Consider the following 22408-nt stretch of genomic DNA (forward strand, 5'->3'; position numbering starts at 1 on the left):
ACAGTACATTGGATTTTGTCGTCAGTAGTCTGTGATTTGCATGGTGTTTTGCACAATGGATGTTGTCACTTCTGTCATTTTTTCAGCGTTTTTCACCATTGACATGAATGGGTGGTGAAGAAATGCTGAATATCCACAGCAAAAACATAGTATCAGGTTTTCCTGCGTTTTTGTGCCAATACCTGGTTCTGTGGACTAGGACTTTTTTTTTGTACTAAACTTTATCAGCACGCACAAGAGACAAATGTAGTATGCCAAAACCGCAGCAAAAAACGTAAGGAAACCCCAAGGAAAACCCGCTTTTTTACTGTAGCGTCTTTCCCTCCAAGAGATCAGGTTTTGTTGTAGAAAAAAATGCTTCGTATACCTTTCCCTCAGGCTGTGTGCAGACGGCGCGTTCTGTTCTGCACTGAATTGGCCCAGAAATGCGTGAGACCCCTGAGGGCTGTGCCCCCGGTCAGTCAGTGTCAGGACTCGCTGTGCTATAAATCCGCAGCTTGTCAGTTCTTTGTGTTTTTGACCCATTGAACGAACAAGGGAAGACCATAAAAACGCACTAAGAACGCACAATTACTCCTGCCAAGAGATGCCGAATCCTTGAAGAAATAGCAAATATGTGCACACAGCCTTGGTGTTTTTGGTGCGTTTTCCTCCTCGCTCATTTGAATGGGCGACAAACGCTGCGAGGAGGCAGAAAGCAGCGGCAGATTCCAAAAACGCTATGGAGATTCAGATCTGCAGGAAAATGTATGCACGAGACCTCAGAAATCTCATTTACTTTGCTGGTACTGCAAGCGATGAGTATATTTTGTGGAAAACCGTGATAAAAACGTAATGTGTGAACAAGTCCTACAACGCACCAAACGGCCAGCGTGCGCCCCCAGCCTCCCGCCTCCATCCCCGGGAGCTCTCAGCCACGCCCCCTGGCCTGGCCCCTCCTCCTGTGTCCGCCCCGCACATGGCCTCCGTGCTCTGTACACTTCTCCCCTGAGCGCTCCCGGTGCGGCTGCGGGTCTCCGTCTCGTTCCTCGGACTCACGGTGGAGGCCGCCGCCCTCCTCCACACAGCGCCCCCCCGGTCCGGCCTGCTGAGACCCCCGCCCAAGAAGTGTTTGCTGCTGCCGCCGGGACTCCACGTGTGCGCATCATGGAGCTGGAGGAGCTGGGGATCCGGGAGGAGTGCGGGGTGTTCGGCTGCCTGGCCTCCGGGGACTGGCCCACACAGCTGGACGTGCCGCATGTGATCACTCTGGGGCTGGTGGGCTTACAGCACAGGTGAGTGTGGGGGCGCTGGGCACGTGATGCCGGGGTGTCTGCAGCCCCTGTTGGAAGCCTTCCCTCCTGCTTTGGGGGGAGGTTGTGCTATCGGGGTCCTCAGGCTGTGGCTGCTTGTACTGTGATGGCTCTCCACCCCCCAATGTTAGTTATGTATTTCCTGCCCCGTGGGGGGCATCAGATGGTCGCCCACCATTGTTAGTGATGCATGACGGTGGGGACTGGCTCCGGCCCCTGTAGGTGGGTTTGCATCCTCCTATATGAGACTTTCTCTCTCTTTGCTGCTTTATTGGTGATGAAAGTGTTAACTCACCCTACCGATTGTTCTCATGTAAGTTTTGGAAGAACTGAGAACGTTATAATCTGCGGCTCGGCCTCAAACTTTTCTGAAACTTTTGACCTTTTCTGTCCTCGCTGTGCTGGTCGTGGTCTGTGACCTCTCACCATTGGCAGCTAATAAACCCCCCCAAATCCTGCCGGCCGCACACCGCTCCAGATGGGAAGGTCCTCTGGTTTCTTGTAGTTTGACCTTCAGTTGCCCGTCCTAATTATTCGTGGCCATCCTTTTGTTATGGCCATTGAGCAGAGCCGGAGTCCTTTTCCACGACCCCCAGCACCCCCATTGCCTCCTTTTGTCCTGTAGAGAAAATGGCCGGGGGTCAGTCCCTACTGCACAGAACCTGTTGTTGTGTCAGGAATACTTTCTGCATCCTGAGGGTGGCCTGCGATGGCCGGGCGGCCTGCTGAGGGTGGCCTGCGTTGGCCGGGCGGCCTGCTGAAGATGGCCTGCGTTGGCCGGGCGGCCTGCTGAGGGTGGCCTGCGTTGGCCGGGCGGCCTGCTGAGGGTGGCCTGCGTTGGCCAGGTGGCCTGCGTTGGCCGGCCTGCGTTGGCCGGGCGGCCTGCTGAGGGTGGCCTGCGTTGGCCGGGCGGCCTCCTGAGGGTGGCCTGCGTTGGCCGGGCGGCCTCCTGAGGGTGGCCTGCGTTGGCCCCGGCGGCCTCCTGAGGGTGGCCTGCGTTGGCCCCGGCGGCCTCCTGAGGGTGGCCTGCGTTGGCCCCGGCGGCCTCCTGAGGGTGGCCTGCGTTGGCCCCGGCGGCCTCCTGAGGGTGGCCTGCGTTGGCCCCGGCGGCCTCCTGAGGGTGGCCTGCGTTGGCCGGGCGGCCTGCTGAGGGTGGCCTGCGTTGGCCCCGTCGTGTCTCCAGCCATTACTGGTCACATCCCTTCCTCTGAGTGTCTTACACCTGCAGGGGCCATTTGTACTTATTATGGAGTTCTCAGGTTACAATTTGCTCCCTTCCAAAATGTTCACCACCTACTGTGCCCAACAACAAGGAGCTGACCTTCCTGCTCTCCCAGAATTAGAAGGAGCCTTGGCTCCAAATTCCAGGGAGAAGTGTAAATGAGGGCAGAGAACAGGACCCCTGGGGGGGTGGGGGGGTTGTCTGCTTACAAACTGGTGTTTTACCCCTTTATCTGCTGCTTTACTAAACTTTGTAAATACTTTTCTGTTTTCATAGAGGTCTTGGGTTATGTTCACATGCAGTGCGTGTTTGCTGCATATGTGGGTTTTTTTTTTTTACAGTAAAACTTTAAAATGCAGGTTACATGATTTGTCTACAGTAAAGTTAAAAGTTAGTGGCTGTGTCCACCTCCTTTTGATTTACAAGAATGTCATGGTGATCTATGCGATCTAATGTTTAGACTGTAAATTACACGCTATCGAAACACGACAATTTATTGTGCAGCACAGATTCATCTCGACTATAAGCCAAGATCCTCAGACCAGGAGCAGAACAGACATTTATATGACATTTCATAACTTTCCAAAATTATAAAAAAAAAAAAAAACATTTACAGCACATCCTGCATTGTATTACTGTACCCAATTTATTGTATATTTTTGGAGTTGGTCTATTTTACACCAACTCCACCAAAATGGACACTGCCTGACTCCACAGCTCTGGTCAATGGGCCCTTTGGATAATGGAGGTCATTACCTATTCGGTTGCCATAGTCGACTCTTCTTTCCATCTTGCCCCGTTATCGATGGCGCGCCCTCATTGGGAGCTGGAGGACGTCGTACTTTACAGTATTTGAAATGTTTCTAGATGAGCTGAGGTATGTGTATAGAATGTTAGAGTTGGAAGGGACCGCCTGGATCATCTGATCCAACCCCCTGCTCAAAGCAGGATTTACTAAATCATCCCAGACAGATGTCTGTCCAGCCTCTGTTTGAAGACTTCCATTGATGGAGAACTCACCACCTCTCATGGCAGCCTGTTTCAGTCATTGATCACCATCATTTGTCAAAAAGTTTTTTCTAATATCTAATCTGTGTCTCCTCCCTTTCAGTTTCATCCCATTGCTTCTAGTCTTTCCTTGTGCAAATGAGAATAAAGCTGATCCCAATGTGACAGACCTTGAGATATTTGTAGACAGCTATTAAGTCTCCTCTCAGTCTTCTTTTTTGCAAGCTAAACATTCCCAGATCCTGTAACCGTTCCTCATAGGACATGGTTTGCAGACCGGTCACCATTCTGGTCGCTCTTCTCTGAACTTGCTCCAGTTTGTTGATGTGTTTTTTTTAAATGTATAAATCACGGGCGGCTGGGCGAGAGCAATGTGAATTCCTGGTATACTTTGAGCCTCCATGATAAGTCCCTGGCCTTGAGGACTCCTTCAGACTTGGTGACCTGCGGCGGGTGGGTCAGGGCATGGTAGGACATATTATTTTTCACTTGTTCGGGAGGTCATACCAGCTCATATTTCTTCCTCCCCAGTTGCTCTGAACCTGATTGGCTTCTATGAATACAACAGACATTACCGCACAGACTAGTATTAACTAGTGTCACCACATGGCTTCTGGGCTAGGTCGCCCCTTTAAGTCACTATGACCTATAATCCCATTAAAGGGAAACGTTCAGCTAACTCTTCCTGCACGAACCACAGGCAGTATGGATCAGACACCGGTTGTGTTTTTTCTTAAACGCTGCGGTATTTCAGAGAAATTGTATTTATATAGGCGACCGTGAGCTATAGTGCTCACATGGAAAGTCCCCACCATGATTGACAGGTCTCTCCTGATGTTTTATATACGGGATCGGGGAGAAGCTGCCGCCCAGACTAGCCATGTGAGACGCAGTTAAACCTTGCGTGTCTGCAATAATGCAGCCAGAAGGATTTATGCTGCCTGTGGTTTGGGCAGCACTCGATAGCTGACGGGGTTCCCTAAACTCAAGGTAAATAACTAACATGTACACAACCAGGTGAGTGATGAAATAATTTGCCACAATTTCACTATTAAATCCCCCCCCCCCCCCCCCCCCCCCAACCAGCCCAAAGTTCCAGCGAGTCAGGGAATGTTGTCAGCGAAAGGAAAACTTCGATGTAAAAGTAATTGGCGACACCATTAATGGTGCTGGTGAGATGGCCGACCGTTTCTGGCTGTGTTGTGGATGGGATGGGGGAATAAAGACTGAACTTTTAGAAATTATGAAAACGTTACTCTTTTTATGATTGCAGAAGCATTGTTCTCACTTGATGGATATTTATATATTAACTTTATTGTAATATGTTCCTTTCTAAAAATGATCAGCAAAAAAAAAAAAGAATCTAAAATAAAATTGCCAGTTGTGGAATAGGCCTAACGCCAATCAATTTTAATTTCCACCAGGGGACAAGAAAGTGCTGGCATTGTGACGAGCGATGGAGCCGCGGTGCCAACATACAGAGTACACAAGGTAAGCTTTGCCGGATCTCACTGATCCGATAATTTTGGCTTCTCCTTAGGACAGGCCACTAATATCAATCATGGAAGTCTCCTTTAATGATGGTATTGGTGCGAACCGTGTATCTGTTCCCTGACGAGCAGAATTGGCCTTGTAGTGACCACAGGCAGAATGTAGATGTACCTTACAGGTGTCTCCGCCGGTCACAATATGGTGAGGAGCGGTTGGACGCTGCTCGCGGCACCTGCCAGGACACTTGATAGAAGGATCGTTATTCCCATTCCTCATGATTCTAATTAATAAGCCACACACCAAACCTCTGGGAATACTTGTAAGTGACTAACACCAATTTTCTTCTCCTCCCTCAAGGGCATGGGTCTGGTCAACCACGTGTTCAGTGAGGAGAGCCTGAAGAAGCTGAACATGAGTAGTTTGGGAATTGGCCACACAAGATATTCTACATCTGGAAATTCTGCGCTAGAAAACTGCCAGCCATTTGTGGTTGAGACGCTACATGGAAAGATCGCGGTAGCTCATAACGGGGAGCTAGTAAATGCCAGCCGGCTCAAGAGAAAGGTAAGACTGTGATGTGAGCCCCCATACATGTCTAATACTCTCACGGCACCTATAGTGTCCCTGTCAGCACAATAATGGGGTGCTGTGGTAATCGGAGGCCTGACATCAGGTCTGCTGAGTACAGAAGGCTATTACAGAAGCGCTGCCATCAAAGTTTTTATCCTCTTAATATATAGCGATCATCATCTTACCATTGCTCATTCTGCCTTTCTCCCAGGTATCTTTTTTTCTGCTCTGTGTAGAAACAGGAAGTCTCTTGTCCCTGCATTGATCATTGCCTATTTGACCCCTGACACAACTGCTCCCTCCTCACCCTCCCAGGGTCTTTTGCAGTGACTTATGACTTGTGCAGGGAAAATTGACCTCCTGTTTCTACATGAAGTTGTTAATCATGATGTCATAGACTTAATGGAAAAGGAGAAGAATTACCTGGGTAGAAGGGTAAAATTAGCAATTGTAAGTACAGTGTTGTATAATATGATTGTAATATATTAAGAGAATGATAATGTTGATGGGAGGAGGAGGAGGAGTGCTTCTGTAAATCCTGTCCATGGGTTTAATATTTTGCCTGGCAGTAAAGTACCCACTGACGCAATACACGGACCTACATAAATATTGCATTATGCAAAGGATCGCACATTTGTGTCCCCTCTCGGGACCAGCAAATGTTGTGTAAAAAAAAATAAAAAATCCTTATGTGTAGCCTCATTCCCACTTGCCACAATAAAGATGAAGATGTTGTGTGTTCACTAAGATGGTACCAATGAAAACTTCAGCTTCTCATGCGAAAAAAATCTTGGAACATTAATTGTGAAAAAAAGTATGGAGGAACTAAAACCATAGATTTGGCATGTCTTCAGACTGCCTTAATTTGTCACAGTGGCACATTAGCCCACCTCCCCCCTTCTTGCCACGTTTTTGTGCATAGTTCAGCATGGTGGCTCAGTGGTTAACACTGTTGCTTTGCCTCTCTGGGTTCACATCCCCCTCACTCCAAGGACAAGATCTGCAGGAGTTTGTATGTTCGCCCCATGTTTTAGTGCTCTGGTTTCCTCCCACACTCCAAAGACCTATGAGGAATGTAGATTGTGAGCATCAATGGGGACAGCGATGATGTCTGTAAAGTGCTGTGGCATTAATGGCGTTATATAAGTGAGCATAATGGACATACAGAGCATTTATTAATACACACGTCTTTAGGAAAGTCCAAATATCTGTCACCATAGTTCTGACTGTCCATAGTTATCCCCTTATCACATAATTGGCACGGATCTGCCATAGAAAGTCTTTAGAGACCTTGGAAATAACGGGTCTTATCTAACCACCTCGATAAGCTGCGGTACAGATGTAATTTCTCGGAATGCAGTTAATTGTAGTCGAGGCTGCTTTTGTCAAAAGGGCAATACTTTAGGAAATGCTCAAGGTCTACTTTGTTAACTGTTTAAAGGGGTCTTCTAGGTCTTGATGGCCTATCCATAAAGGGGTTCTCCAGCACTGGGGTACAGCCATCTGCGTGTCTAGAGGTGGGTTCCTTCCTTTATGCTGGGGCTACATGAAGACCAAGGCTGGGGCTCAAGTCATATTGTCAAAGATCAGTATGTGCCCGTGCTACACATTAGCATAAGGCAAGTTAGGAAGTTTCATTGTGACCTGAAGTTACCACAATGAGCAAGTTGGGGCCAGTTAGATTTTTCTTTTGTTACTTTCTTGCTTCCTTTGCTGTGACTACATAATTGGGTTGCACGAATGGCCATGTATGAGTGCATGACCTTATCCATCCCACTGCCCTATACGAGTAATACCCTGGTCTAATATGTTACATCATCCTTGGAAATGTCCTTAATTATCTGATCCGTGGACACAATGTGACTTCCAGATGAGCGAATTGAGCGTGGAGAGACGTATGCTTGTTACATTTGATGTGTCCATTATGTCTTCCTGTACTGCTGCGTTACGGATCTGGGGGGGGGTTGTCACTTATGTCCGGTGGTGATATATTCTGGTGCAGAACTTATAGCTGCTTTACTTTAAGATTAAGATCCTTCATGACTAACATGGTGATTTACGCTAGCAGCCATGTGTTTTGCATATATTGAATGGGGAAATGAGAAATTATTTTTCAGAAAAGAGGCATATGAGGGCATGTAGTGTGGCTCCATGACATCTCTGTAGATGATAAAAAGGCATGTCAGGTTAGCAGACCCCCCCCATACGCACGCATAGGATGGGGAAGAAAAACCACCTCCTCCACCCTTTTAGGCTGCGTGCCCATGAGTATTGTTAGCGTTCTGTACACATCCTATTTCCTCTGCGTCCCAAATGCTTTTGTGCAGTGGATGGGATTAGTAGAAATCTCATGCCCACTGTGCTTTTTTTTTTTTTTTTTCAACCCGTGGTAAGGGAACTCCGAGCCACGGCATGTCAATTTCTCTTAATTTTAAACCCACAGTTTAAAAAAAAAAAAAAAAAGCCACATGCCTTGTAAGTTTATGCAGCTGTTTACAGCCTGTTTTAACCTAATTAAAAAAAAGTGAGTTTCACTCTTCCTGAGCTTTGATAACCACCAGGCAAGGTAAAGCAGACAGCTGTGGCCTGATATTATCAGGCTGAGAAGATCCCTGGTTATTGGGCCCTTCCCAGCCTAAAAATGCAATAATCCACCAAATCCTTAGTAGTCCGAAAAAGGATACCTAAAAGATGAAATTAAAGACAATACAGTCCCTCGTTCATCAATTTATTACCTAAAATTCTCAGCTCCGGCGTCTGTGAATAGCAATAAAGTGACTGCTATTCACAGGCGCCGTATAGTGATGTCAACCCTCATCATCGTCGCCTGGTCTTGCTGAGTGCAGGGAGAATTAATGGCTTGGAGTCGTAGTCACGCCTGTGAATGTGGTCTCTTTACTGCTATTCACATACGCCGAAGACAGAATTGAGGAATATGGACTGTGCACAAGTACTGCAATAGCAATGAAACACTGTATGCCGGCTCTAATCTAAGCTCTCCCTCCTACATCCGCTCTCACTGAACTGCTCCCAGAGGAGTGTACCGAGCATCGCGTCACCGGGTCTGTATAAGACCTGATGGTGATGTGGCCGGCCAATCACAGTAAAGAATCATTGTATGGCAGGCAATCCCTGCATGCTTATTGGGAAACATGCGGGCGGGGACTCGAGCACCCGCGATACTTGATGAGTAACCAGCGTACCCAAGCACACCAATGCTCGGTCGAGTTGCGAGTGCGCGATCATCACTAGTTCCTGCTAGTCTGTTGTAAGGAACCTGCTTTTAGGCCATGTGCACACGTTCAGTATTTTTCGCGTTTTTTTCGCGTTTTTTCGCTATAAAAACGTGATAAAAACGCGAAAAAAACGCTTACATATGCCTCCTATTATTTTAAGTGTATTCCGCATTTTTTGTGCAAATGTAGCCTTTTTTTCCGCGAAAAAATCGCATCGCGGAAAAAAAAGCAACATGTTCATTAAAATGCGGAATTGCAGGGGATTCCGCACACCTAGGGGTCCATTGATCTGCTTACTTCCCGCACGGGGCTGTGCACACCATGCGGGAAGTAAGCAGATTATGTGCGGTTGGTACCCAGGGTGGAGGAGAGGAGACTCTCCTCCACGCACTGGGCACCATATAAGTGGTCAAAAAATAAGAATTAAAATAAAAAACAGTCCTATACTCACCCTCGATGTCTTCCCGCCTCCACTGCACGCTGCCGTTCGGTTCCTGTAGCTGGTGTGCGGCGAAAGACCTGCCGATGACGTCACTGTCCTGTGATTGGTCGTGAGCGGTCATGTGACCGTTCACGTGACCGTGACGTCACGGAAGGTCCTGCGCGCACACACCAGCTATAGGAAGAGGAACGGAAGCCGCTGAGGAGATGTCTGGGTGAGTATAAGCATTTTTTTATTTTTTTTATTATTTTTAAACATTCTATCTTTTACTATAGATGCGGCATAAGCTGCATCTATAGTAAAAAGTTGGTCACACTTGTCAAACGCTATGTTTGACAAGTGTGACCAACCTGTCAGTCAGTTTTCCAAGCGATGCTACAGATCGCTTGGAAAACTTTAGCATTCTGCAAGCTAATTACGCTTGCAGAATGCTAAAAAAAACGCGAAAAAAAACCGCAAAAAAAAAAATGCGGATTTCTTGCAGAAAATTTCCGGTTTTCTTCAGGAAATTTCTGCAAGAAATCCTGAACGTGTGCACATACCCTTACTGAGGTGTAAACCTGGTGAATGGTCTGTTATCTCGGTTCTTCTGCAAACACTGCGTCTGTAATGTCATGTAGTCTCATGTATAAGGATCCTCTGTATGGCTGTTTGTCTTATAATTATGTGGTGCTGTGAGCCGAAGTCGCTGCTTTTGCTTTTTCATGGTTTCTGGTATCTACAGTAAAGGCCCCGTCACACACAGCGACGCTGCAGCGATATAGACAACGATGCCGATCGCTGCAGCGTCGCTGTTTTGTCGCTGTGTGGTCGCTGGGGAGCTGTCACACAGACCGCTCTCCAGCGACCAACGATGCCGAGGTCCCCGGGTAACCAGGGTAAACATCGGGTTACTAAGCGCAGGGCCGCGCTTAGTAACCCGATGTTTACCCTGGTTACCAGCGTAAAAGTAAAAAAAACAAACACTACATACCTTCCGGTGTCTGTCCCCCGGCGTTCTGCTTCTCGGCACTGTGTAAGCACAGCGGCCGGAAAGCAGAGCGGTGACGTCACCGCTGTGCTGTGTTTTCCGGCTGGCCGGCGCTCACAGCGCAGAGAAGCACAGCGCCGGGGGACAGACATCAGAAGGTAAGTATGTAGTGTTTGTTTTTTTGTTTTTTACTTTTACGCTGGTAACCAGGGTAAACATCGGGTTACTAAGCGCGGCCCTGCGCTTAGTAACCCGATGTTTACCCTGGTTACCAGTGAAGACATCGCTGAATCCGTGTCACACACACCGATTCAGCGATGTCAGCGGGGCCTCAATGACCAAAAAAAGGTCCAGGCCATTCCGACACGACCAGCGATCTCACAGCAGGGGCCTGATCGCTGGTACGTGTCACACATAGCGAGATCACTACTGAGGTCGCTGTTGCGTCACAAAACTAGTGACTCAGCAGCGATCTCGCTAGCGATCTCGCTATGTGAGACGGGGCCTTTAGTGCCCCCATGTTGAGGTCTGTGTGTTATGGGTGTAGCCTGATGGGACTTGTGCTTCTCCACAGTTGATGCGGCACGGCGTTGGTCTGTCCACCAGCTCGGACAGTGAACTGATCACACAGCTCCTGGCCTTCACGCCACCTATGGAAGAAGACCACTCCGCAGATTGGGTGGCTCGGTAAAGTATTGTTTGCGTTGTTAGAAGGGGGCCTCATTTTTGAGCCGCTGAGAACGTGAGCGTGCCTGTCTCGCCTCATGACTGGAGATTATATATGGTTAAAAAATAATGGCGCTGAGTTCAAGAGACTGCTCCACCAAGTGTTCAGCTCTTTCTCATCTGAAAAACTGTTAATACTTTTTTTTTTTTTTTTTTGTCTTTTTAATCAGAATTTTTATTTAACCCACTTTACTTTAGTTTTGCATTTTCCTTTTTTTCAATCTGGAAGAGAACAGTAAGATATTGTCAGTTACAGATTAGTTCAAGACAGTAATGGTATTTGTGTCTATAATGTCAATCAAAAACCACAATAAAGCAACAGGAATTTGTATAACTAACAGCCTTTGAGTAGAGAGAATATCCATCCATCTAACCAATGGCTGATTAGTGTCCATCCTTCTGCTTTGCCTTTTTGAATGCCCTTCTCTTCTCCATTTTATTCATTACATTGTACTTGATAGTCCTATTTATTACTAGTGAAATACTAGATATTAGAGCCCTATATGTGCTGCCATCGGTTCTTATGTAGAACATTTTATTAATGTTACTAGTGAATCTGTTTCTTCAGTGCATTAGAATTATTTTTTATATTCTTTTTTTGTCATGGCTCTGTTGCTAGTTTTATAGAACAGTTAGCCGTTCCTTACATTTCTCATGCCTGTGTTCTCCTGTTGGGATAATATGGGCTTCAGTTTTAATTTTATAACCTCTCTGCCTCCTTCATTATCTTGAGCCGCCTCCGCCCCTTGTCTATAGTGGGACATAAAAATGAAAACCTGGAAACATTGAATTTCACCCAAAGTACTGAATTAGCCTTTAGGGTCATTTTACCTTGTAGGTTGTTGTTGTTTTGTTTTTTTTGGGGGTGGGGGCTTGTGCAGAAAATCAAGGGTTAACAGTTCATGCAAAGTAGATGTTTTGTGGAAAATAAAGCTCACTGTGCATTTGAAACCAGGAAAAAAAAAAAGAAACTTTTTTACACTTCTATGGGGATTTTGATTAAAAAAAAGAATGTAAAAGACTTCATTGCATTTAAAGGGAATCTGTCAGTAGGATCACCCCTCCTCAGCCTTCTATATGGGCATGTAGGACATAGGAAGCTGAATAAACTGATAACTTGATATGTGCAATCTGATGTCTTATAAGACAAATGTGGATGTCTCTGAAATATGTGAATGAGCTGTTCAGGGCTATGGGCTGGGCACTGATCTGTATGAGATTCCGCCTCCAGAGATTATTGTGGCACATGTCATTACCATGCGTCCAGTCGTGGGCACGCCTGATTTGCGGGCGGCGTCTATTGCAGCCCAGAGAGCAGACTGGTGCCCTGCGCCACCATACATTTCAGCTGACTATGCGCCCTCTGCCGTCCAGGTGACGCACTCGCTGGTGCCGGAGGCCTCCTCTCCTCCTGTCCACGGGGCAGCTGCATTGGCGCTATGGCCGACCCTGGTGTCTGGTATGATCACATCTACAGGTTCCTCTCCGCTTCCAGCTCACAGACAGGGCTGCAATACAGGAGAGCTGAGATAGAAGCAAGAAATGTGTTTGTAAGAAGACAAGGTTCAGTTCTCCTGTTCTGTTAGTTACTTGTGTCACACTGGTAACTCCTCCTTCATGTAAGATAACTCCACCCCCAGAGCGGAGCTTCCAGGCAGCGTCCGCCCCCAGAGCCTGGAAGAGGCTGGAATAAAACATCGGATCACAGACATCAAGGTGTCATCATTTTCAGCCTCTTATGTCCTACATGCCCATATAGACGGCTTAGGAGGGTGATCCTACTGACAGATTCCCTTTAAGTGCAGAATCCCAAATGCATAAAATAATTACATTCACCAAAGTGCGACATCTGAGCATATTAATATTGCTTATTATGGTACAGACTACTGCAAAGAGGGAATCATGGCCTAATAATGCTCCGAGATGGCAAATCGGTGTAGGACATTCTATGTAGCCAGCTATGAATGTGGGGCGATGTCTACTCTGTAACCCAAATGTGGAGTGCAGCTCTGGCCTCGGACACCGACACTAATGCTGGATCTGCATATAATAAGTAATGCAGCTTATTTATAAAGCCTTTCTGTAGTGTTTGTGTGTACATGAAGTAAAGTGTGACTTCCATACACGGTTTATTCCAATGCCTGCGTTAGCGCCCTAGGGAATAGAATCATAGAATGGTAGAGTTGGAAGGGACCTCCTGGGTGATCTGGTCCAACCCTCTGCTCAAAGCAGGATTCACTAAATCATCCCAGACAGATGTCTGTCCATCCTCTGTATGAAGACTTCCATTGAAGGAGAACTCACCACCTCTTGTGGCAGCCTGTTCCACTCATTGATCACCCTAACTTTTTTTTCTATTATCTAATCTGTGTCTCCTACCATTCAGTTTCATCCCATTACTTCTAGTCTTTCCTTGTGCAAATGACAATAAAGCTGAACCCTCTAGAATGTGACAGCCCTTGAGATATTTGTAGACAGCTTTGTCTCCTCTTAGTCGTCTTTTTTGCAAGCTAAACATTCCCAGATCCTGTAAGTCTCCTACATGATGGTTTTTATCCAGCCTAATAATGTATGAGCTACATTTCCTTCATGTCCTATAGTTCTGTGTGCGAGTGCTTTCCCCTGGACTGTGCGGCCTGCCTCATTACTGGTAGCCAGTGTGACCGCTCCACTAACGCTCTTCTCCTATAGAATAAGAAACTTGATGAATGAGACTCCGACCTCGTACTCGCTGCTGATCATGCACAATGGGGATATCTATGCTGTACGTGATCCATACGGCAATCGTCCTCTCTGCATTGGGCGGCTCATCCCTGTGACCAGAGAAGATAGAGGTACGTCTGCAGGTGACCGCAGTCACTATACCAATCTATCCTTGTAAAAGCAATGACTGTAAATTTGATGTAAAAATTTGACACTTGTGGCACCAAAGTGAGGTCTACAGGGAAAAATCAGAGGCTGTGCTGAGAGCAAAGCGGCCATGTATGTACGTATTACATGGCCACCTAATCCTCCTGTGTGTGTAGTAGACTTATGGAGCCGAATATCAGAGTCCATACTATTACACCAGGACAAGGTTTCTAGGAACCTATAGTGAGTGCGGCTCTGTAGCCATCCTATGCAGAAGCAGGTTTCTGGGGAACTTCAGATGGAACGCCAGGACACCCCCCCACCCCCACCCCCCCAAAAAAAAAATAAAAAAAATTACTACAACCTCCCCCACCATAGACATCTGTACGAAGACCTCAACCCAAATAGCAAACTACCCCTCTACAGTGATCATGTCAGACTTCCCCCTACTCCCTGTTTGTTTGTCCCTCTGCTCCCGGGCACCGAGTCCGGTGGTAATGTCGTGGGTTTGGATACTCACAAGATTGAGTCACCAGAGCAGATAAGAATATAAATCCCTAAAACAAAGGGCTTCTACCCATAGCAAAGTGCATTGTGCAACTCTGACCATGAAAATATCTTTCTGCTCATGTCATGAGCTGCAAAGTTTGAGGTACACAAGTGTTTTTACATTCCTAGTTTAAATCTCTGCCCATCTTCTCAAATTTCCATCTATAGTCATTCAGAGAGAAGAGGGAGACACAAAAGCGCAAATAGGGTCTTATCAAACGTTAGACAAAGTTGCCCACCCAGAGAACTACTCACCTGGTGAAATTGAAGGAAGGACATATATTAATGGCGGCTGCGGCAGATCCACAGGTCAGTGCAGGACCTGATTGAAACATACATTTAGGTAGGAAAAAAGGATCATCCCCTGCGCTGCCGCAAGAAGAATTCCAAAAATTGCAGAGGTTTCAACATGGTTTATTCTACGCGTTTCAGGTGACCCCTTCATAGGTATACCTATGACTCTTGTACAATATTTGTGGTTAGTCCTGATGAAGGGGTCACCTGAACCCTGAAACGCGCAGAATAAACCACGTTGAAACCTCTGCAATTTTTGGAATTCTTCTTGCGGCAGCGCGGGAATGATCCTTTTTTTCCTACTAGGTGTATACATCTATAGTTATAAAATTATTAAAGTGGCTGTCATCAATATTACACAGGTGGGGGTCTGACACCCAGCACCTACACTGGTCAGCTGCTATTTGCTCCAGCAGCTTCTGGATGGAAACTGAGAACTCCACTGAAAAGCTGGGCTCCATTCATTGTGTAGTACCCACTGCCAGATACTGCAGAATGGCTGCTACCTTTTTGAATAGGAGCCGTTCTTCAGTATCCACTAGTGAGCGCTACACACTTGATGGAGCCGCGCTTTGCTGCTTCACTCAAAGTATTTGCATCTGATCATTGACGGTGCCGGACCCCCACATATCCTGTGGGTAAGTCATCAATATGCTGTGTCTGGATAAAGACTGCTTAGGAACCTATACTGAGCAATAGCATAAACCTCCCTTCACATGTCCTGATATTTCCAGTACTGGGGCTATTCATGTCCAATCCGTGTGTGTGACACATACTGGAATAGAATGCAAAATAAAATGTTTAGATGTGCAAAGATAAAGAAGAGGTAGATGTCTGTGAGATACAGAATTAGTGCCATGCATGTGTAGTTTACTGTACATGTATTTAGCTAATAAATAAAATGGTAAGGGGTCCCCCCTTTTTTAATAACCAGCTAAGGGATAGCAGTCAGCTGTGAGCTGGTCTTATGCTGGGAAGGGCCCGATATCCATGGAGCTTTTTAGAATATTATCAGCTTACAGCTGTCTGCTTAACCTCAACTGATTATTAAATATCGGGAACCCTGAAATAACGCTAATAACCATCTGTGGGCTGATATTAATAGGCTGTGAAGGTCCATGGATTTTGGCCCCTTTCCAGCTGGTTTTATTGTGCCAGGGTGGGGCTAAGATCCTTGGACCTTACCAACCTATTAATACCAGTCTGCAGCTGTCTGCTTGGCTTTTGCTGGTTAATAAAAATATGGGGGATACCAGTCCATTATTTAATTTTTTTTTAAGCTAAATACATGTATAGTAAGCTACACATGCACAGCATTAATTGTGTATATATAAGGGTGGTTTCACACTTGCGTTTTTGTCTGCAGCGTTTTTTGCACAAAAAAAGCATGCGTTTTTTCCCTATATTTAACATTGAAAACGCATGCGTTTTTTTTGTACGCGTTTGGTTGCGTTTTCAAACGCATGCGGGTTTTTTTCTGCATGCGTTCATTTTCAGAAATGCAACCTGCAGTATTTTCTTGCGGCGTTTTTTTGCTGCGAAAAAACGCATGCGTTTTTTCGCGGCAAAAAAATGCATTGCTGTCTATGTAAACGCATGCGTTTTTAAGCACATGCGTTTGTTTGCGTTAAAAACGCATGCGTTTTTATACGAAAAAAAACAGAAAACACTGAAAAGCCACCCACCACCATCAAGGTGATAAAGGGATCCTAACCCTAACTCTACCCCTAACCGTTTAATGAACATTTTCTGACAGTCATAGTGCCACGTGTTTAAGTGCCACGTGTTTAAGTGCCACGTGTTTAAGTGCCACTTATTTCAGTCACGTTTAGGGTTAGAGGTAGGGTTAGGGTTTTCTTGTGTTTTTCTATAAAAACGCATGCGTCTAAAAAACGCATGCGTTTTACCACGTTTACATGCGTTTTTTCACACATGCGTTTTTTAAAAACGCATGCAGATAAAAACGCAAGTGTGAAACCAGCCTAACGGACATCTTTTTATCTGCACCATATTTATCTCTATCTTTGCACATCTAACACCTAAACATCTGATTTCTATTCCTGTATGTGGCACATCGATGACACAATTTGTGTTTTTGGAACGTAATAACATCCGTGCTGCCGGAAAAAACGGACATGTCCACATGTGGGTCTTACAGAACACACTTGCCATGCACAGACCCATAGGTTTAAATGGGTGTACTTGTGTAAGTGTCTCCAGTACATGTGAAAATTGTCACTGCAAGTACCGGAGTCAGACGTGTGAAGGGGGCCTAAAGCTGTTAATCAGTAATATTGGGTGGGGTTGTTCAGAGCTGAAGACTACATGGCACAACCGCCTCATGGACCAGTACTGCCAAGTGGAGAGAAGGGGAAATTTCAGAATAAAATAATGGCCATTGCTTACAGATCGGCTTTCTCTTCTTATCGGCAGTTGGATAGTACGATTTTTACCACTCAAAATGTGCGTTAAGTTTCTATAGATCCTAGTACAAAAAGCTGTTCTAGTTATCGGATGTGCCAGTGCTGAGAAATCGATTTATTAGAAGCCATGCACATTAGCCTGGGGGTGCTTTGGGGGCATGTGGATGTACTTGTAGTGTATTGTCGCACCCCCTACACACGTCTGGACTTCTGTCCATAATAATTTATTTTTGTAATCTCCTGTTATCTAGAGAAGAAGCGATCGGAGACGGAGGGATGGGTGGTGTCTTCTGAATCCTGCAGCTTTCTCTCCATTGGTGCGGAGTAAGTATTGGTGTATGTGCAGTGCTGACGGCTAACCTGGGCATGTTCATCAGACCTTTATGACTTGTCCTGCAGATATCCTATAGAAGTCAGATAGTTACAAGTTTTGGAGAAGGGACAGTAGCGGTGTACTGATTTCATTTCAGTGGAAGGTACAAAAACCCCCACTTGTCAACTGGATATGACTAGGGGCTCGCTTTCCACTTGGGTGTAGACCTGCGCGTATTGGAGAGGATATGCCACATCTGCTTTATTTTGGGGATTCCGTTTTAATGCCGTACATTCTGTAATTTCATCCTGGCTGAACGGTTTTATAACTTTACGGAAGGTCTGTTTTGTGGCTATACATTGGCTTCTGTATGATATGGATGTATCTCCTTTTGTTTTTATAGATACTACCGTGAAGTCCTACCTGGGGAAATAGTGAAAATCTCTCGTGCCGGAGTACAGACTTTGGATATAGTACCCAGATATCGAGAGACAGACCCATCTGCCTTCTGTATCTTTGAGTATGTTTACTTTGCGCGGCCGGACTCCATATTTGAAGGTATTTTCTTTTTTTTCTTTCTCTTGAGTTGCTTTGCCCTGTGGTATGGATAATCGGCAAAGTTTTTACCTGCATGATTTATTTTACCCTTATTCATACTATGGTGGGATTCAGTCTTGTGTTTTTAATCCACAAGATTTTGCTCAAATCAAATCCCTTTTATTGAGCGTTTCATAAAAATAATACAGAAAACACTTGACACAAATAGGGAAAAGACCCAAAATACAACAAGAAGTTTCTAATTTTTGAATTAAGGGTGGCCCTAACCTAAGAGATGGGACCTGCTAAGTAACTTCATTTCATGGTTCTCATCAGTGCCAGCACAGTTTGAGTGCTGTCTGGACTGGCTCTCCCAGGGATTGTGTGACATTGTCAGAAAATCACTGTGGCCAATCAGCTCTGGTTTCACTCTCCCCTCCTTCGGACAAATCAAGACTTCCGGTGGAAGTGAGCGAGCAGCCGCAGATCTCAATTCCTCCAGATGTCTATTACATCCATAGGAGATTGAAGCCAGCGTTTATTATCCACAGGGATCTCATGACTTGAAAATGTCACGCGATCCCTAGGAGTCAGTGCCGACAACACTGGAGTGGCACCGGAAATTAGTATGTGTTATTTTACTTGTAGGGAAACCAGTATTCAGAAGGGGTTGTGTGAGCAGTGGACAACCCTTCATAGCCAAATCAGGCAATGGATTACATTTACACAGAAGTGTTTAATCTTCAGCTGCCAAGTTCAAGACCTTAATGAGTTACTATTTTTCTACAAAGGACAAATGGTGTATTCGGTCAGAAGGCGATGTGGTCAACAGTTGGCTATTGAGGCCCCGGTAGAGGCAGACCTGGTCAGCACCGTGCCAGAATCTGCAACCCCCGCGGCTCTGGGCTATGCAGAGAAGGTAAACTCTCATTCAAAACTTCATTTATTGCCCATAATTTTCATATTTGTAGCTAATATTCTTCTTGCCCCTTTGCAGTGCGGTATTCAGTATGTGGAGGTGCTCTGCAAAAATCGTTATGTCGGTCGAACCTTTATTCAGCCCAATATGAGGCTACGGCAGCTTGGCGTGGCCAAAAAGTTTGGAGTCCTGACTGACAACTTTGTTGGCAAAAGAATAGTTCTGATTGATGACTCCATTGTGCGAGGAAACACCATTTCTCCAATTATTAAACTGCTGAAGGATTCTGGCGCTAAGGAGGTGTGTGGGATCACGTGGCTGCTTCTATACTTTCTGTGAAGCTTTTCGGCTTGGTGGTACTTGCTATACAGTTATATGAAAAAGTTTGGGCACCCCTATTAATCTTAAGCTTAATGTTTTATAAAAATTGTGTTTTTTTGCAACAGCTATTTCAGTTTCATATATCTAATAACTGTTGGACACAGTAATGTTTCTGCCTTGAAATGAGGTTTATTGTACAGAAAATGTGCAATCTGCATTCAAACAAAATTTGACAGGTGCATAAGTATGGGCACCCTTATCATTTTCTTGTTTTAAATACTCCTACCTACTTTTTACTGACTTACTAAAGCAATTTTTTTGTTTTTGTAACCTCATTGAGCTTTGAACTTCATAGCCAGGTGTATGCAATCATGAGAACACGCACTGTGTTTTTTTGCCACCATGCATAACGCCTTTTTGTGTGACCAAACAACTCAATCTTGGTTTCATGAGTCCACAGGACCTTCTTCCAAAAAGAAATTGGCTTCTCCAAATGTGCTTTTGCATACCTCAGCCGACTCTGTTTGTGGCGTGCTTGCAGAAACGGCTTCTTTCGCATCACTCTCCCATACAGCTTCTCCTTGTGCAAAGTGCGTTGTATAGTTGACAGATGCACAGTGATACCATCTGCAGCAAGTTGATGCTGCAGCTCTCTGGAGGTGGCCTGAGGATTGTCCTTGACTGATCTCACCATTCTTCTTCTCTGCCTTTCTGATGTTTTTCTTGGTCTGCCACTTCTGGCCTTAACAAGAACTGTACCTGTGTTCTTCCATTTCCTTACTATGTTCCTCACATTGGAAATTGACAGGTTAAATCTCTGAGACAGCTTTTTGTATCCTTCCCCTGAACAACTATGTTAAATAATCTTTGTTTTCAGATCATTTGACAGTTGTTTTGAGGAGCCCATGATGCCACTCTTCAGAGGAGATTCAAACAGGAGAACAACTTGCAAGTGGCCACTTTAAGTAGCTTTTCTCATGATTGCAAACACCTAGCTATGAAGTTCAAAGCTCAATGAGGTTACAAAACCAAAAAAAGTGCTTTAGTAAGTCAGTAAAAAGTAGGTAGGAGTATTTAAAACAAGAAAATGATAAGGGTGCCCATACTTATGCACCTGTCAAATTTTGTTTGAATGCAGATTGCACATTTTCTGTTAGTACAATAAACCTCATTTCAAGGCAGAAACATTACTGTGTCCAACAGTTATTAGATATATGAAACTGAAATAGCTGTTGCAAAAAAAAAAAATTTTTTATAAAACATTAAGCTTAAGATTAATAGGGGTGCCCAAACTTTTTCATATAACTGTATATACCAGTGTGTTTGTGCTTTGACTACATATATTTGTAAGAGGAGCCCTGTGGCGTAAGGATGCTCTGCAATATAACCCAATAGAGGAACTGTCACCATGCCCTTTTGATGGATAATTATAACCAATATTAGCGCCTTTTGGGGTTTGTGCGAGAGCCGAAAGTCTTTTACAATTTTAACCCTATGATGCCTAGTTCTGACGCCCCATATTGTACAAGCCACCTCCAGCTCACACGCCAACCCAAGCACCTCTAATACAAGCTGTACCATTGGGCGATATTACTGACATTTCATTGTTTATCCCGTCTGCAGTCTATGAACTGTCATACATTGAGGCTATGGAAGTCAAACTTTCCAAGATTATTTTTTTTTTAATGATTTTTCCGAACATGGAACTTTTCAAATTCAGATTTAAGTACAAAAATGCCCCAAAGGTTTAATGATCCTAAGGAAAGGGGACAGGACAGTAAACAACCACAGGGAGTAAAGTCGCAATGTCGGGCAGCTAAGCTTCATGTATATTTGAGCCAAAGATATGAAAACCGTTGCCACTTGTCACTTGATTCCTAAAATGATCAGTGCTGTATTCTCTTGCCCTCCCCAGGTCCACATAAGAGTGGCATCTCCACCAATAAGACATCCCTGTTATATGGGAATTAATATTCCTACAAAAGAAGAACTGATTGCCAACCGCCCGGAGTTCATAGACCTGGCAGGGTATATTGGTAAGCACATTTCTACCGGCCTGACACTGCGCCAAAGGGCTTTTCTGCTGTAGTTGTAAATGGTCACTGGGAAGCCTTCCTGCTGAAAGGGGGAAAAAAAGCCTACTTGCCATCATTTTCTGCCTTCCCACCCTCTAATCCATTGCTGCCTCTGTGCTTGGCCTGCACCTGAGCAGAGGAATCCATGTTAAGACCACCAATGACCTGGCCGTGACCACCGGCTGTCAGATGGTCAGGACAGGTTGCTTCCGGTCCGGTGCAGAGCGTCACAATACTCTATAGCGGTGGGTGGATTATGATCAGTATACACCACTTTTATTTATTTTTTTTCTTCTTCTCCTCTCCTCCCTTCCCCTTTAATGTTCCTGTATTTTAGAGGCTAATTATAATGCCTTGTATTTTAGGTGCGAACAGTGTGGTTTACCTGTCGGTGGACGGCCTCACATCGGCAGTGCGCGAAGGCATTAAACATTTCAAAGACCAGCAGAACGGATTAACTGGCACGACCGCCTTCCCCAGTTCTCATAGCCACTGTACGGCGTGCCTTACTGGGGACTACCCAGTGGAGCTGGAGTGGTGACCGCTCGTCTTTACACCTCATAGCTGGACAATAGGGTTCACATGGATAAGAAAGTTGGGACTGATACCCATCGCGACCACTGACGTGTTCTTGTAATGCAAATTACCATTGCCTCTTCTCGCTGTGCTGGTTACTGCGGGCCACCATCTTGTATGGGCCCCACTGCTTTATTTATTTGTAGCAGAACTGCTGCTACCAGAAGAATCTGTGCCGCTCTCAGCGCTGGAGGGTGGACCGAATATTCAGTGACCCTTTCTAATCCTGTAAATTTTTACTTTTTGTTGGACTTTTGTTCTTAGTGTACGGTACGTTGTCACTGAACGTATCTGATGTTTGTTTCTTTTTGTATTCAGTGCATTGTGATCAGGTTTTTTCCTTCTGCTGAAGGACTGGAAATAAAGCCTTTTTTACGATGCAGTAGATTAATTCTAATATGAATCTGCATTTGGTGGGGAAAAAGGAAAATTGGTGTTTATCTGGAAATAAAACGGGTTACTGGAAAGGCTGTGCTCAAACATGTTCATATGATCTATGCATCTATAGAGATATGTCCTCACATTAGACAACATTTCTAATGGGCATCTCATGAACGGAAAATGCAATTAGGAAATTACCTACTGGTTTAAATG

The 22408-nt window shown here is 45.2% G+C and overlaps 1 protein-coding gene across 2 annotated transcripts; it reads left to right on the forward strand.

Moving 5' to 3' along the window:
• Nucleotides 1-932: 932 nt before the first annotated feature.
• On the forward strand, nt 933-22199 carry PPAT (phosphoribosyl pyrophosphate amidotransferase). Of its 2 annotated transcripts, XM_077279720.1 has the most exons (12): nt 933-1274; nt 4947-5013; nt 5371-5577; nt 10806-10918; nt 13649-13791; nt 14525-14665; nt 17325-17397; nt 17790-17944; nt 18715-18842; nt 18921-19142; nt 21079-21199; nt 21604-22199. In XM_077279720.1, exons 1-12 carry the CDS (start codon nt 1147-1149, stop codon nt 21777-21779), a joined length of 1674 nt encoding a protein of 557 aa, XP_077135835.1. In that variant the 5' UTR covers nt 933-1146; the 3' UTR covers nt 21780-22199. The 2 variants fall into 2 exon arrangements, with proteins under 2 accessions (XP_077135835.1, XP_077135834.1); XM_077279719.1 differs by lacking the exon at nt 14525-14665 and having other exon boundaries at nt 956-1274.
• Nucleotides 22200-22408: the final 209 nt, after the last annotated feature.

The sequence above is a fragment of the Ranitomeya variabilis genome, chromosome 1 (genome assembly GCF_051348905.1).
Source record: "Ranitomeya variabilis isolate aRanVar5 chromosome 1, aRanVar5.hap1, whole genome shotgun sequence".
Classification (NCBI taxonomy): Eukaryota; Metazoa; Chordata; class Amphibia; order Anura; family Dendrobatidae; genus Ranitomeya; species Ranitomeya variabilis.

Coding starts and splice junctions, on each gene's coding strand:
- PPAT (XM_077279720.1), top strand. CDS start 1,147: ATGGAGCTGGAGGAGCTGGGGATCCGGGAGGAGTGCGGGGTGTTCGGC. Junction 10,919..13,648: donor TCCGCAGATTGGGTGGCTCG/GTAAAGTATTGT, acceptor CTTCTCCTATAG/AATAAGAAACTTGATGAATG. Junction 13,792..14,524: donor TGTGACCAGAGAAGATAGAG/GTACGTCTGCAG, acceptor TTCCATCTATAG/TCATTCAGAGAGAAGAGGGA.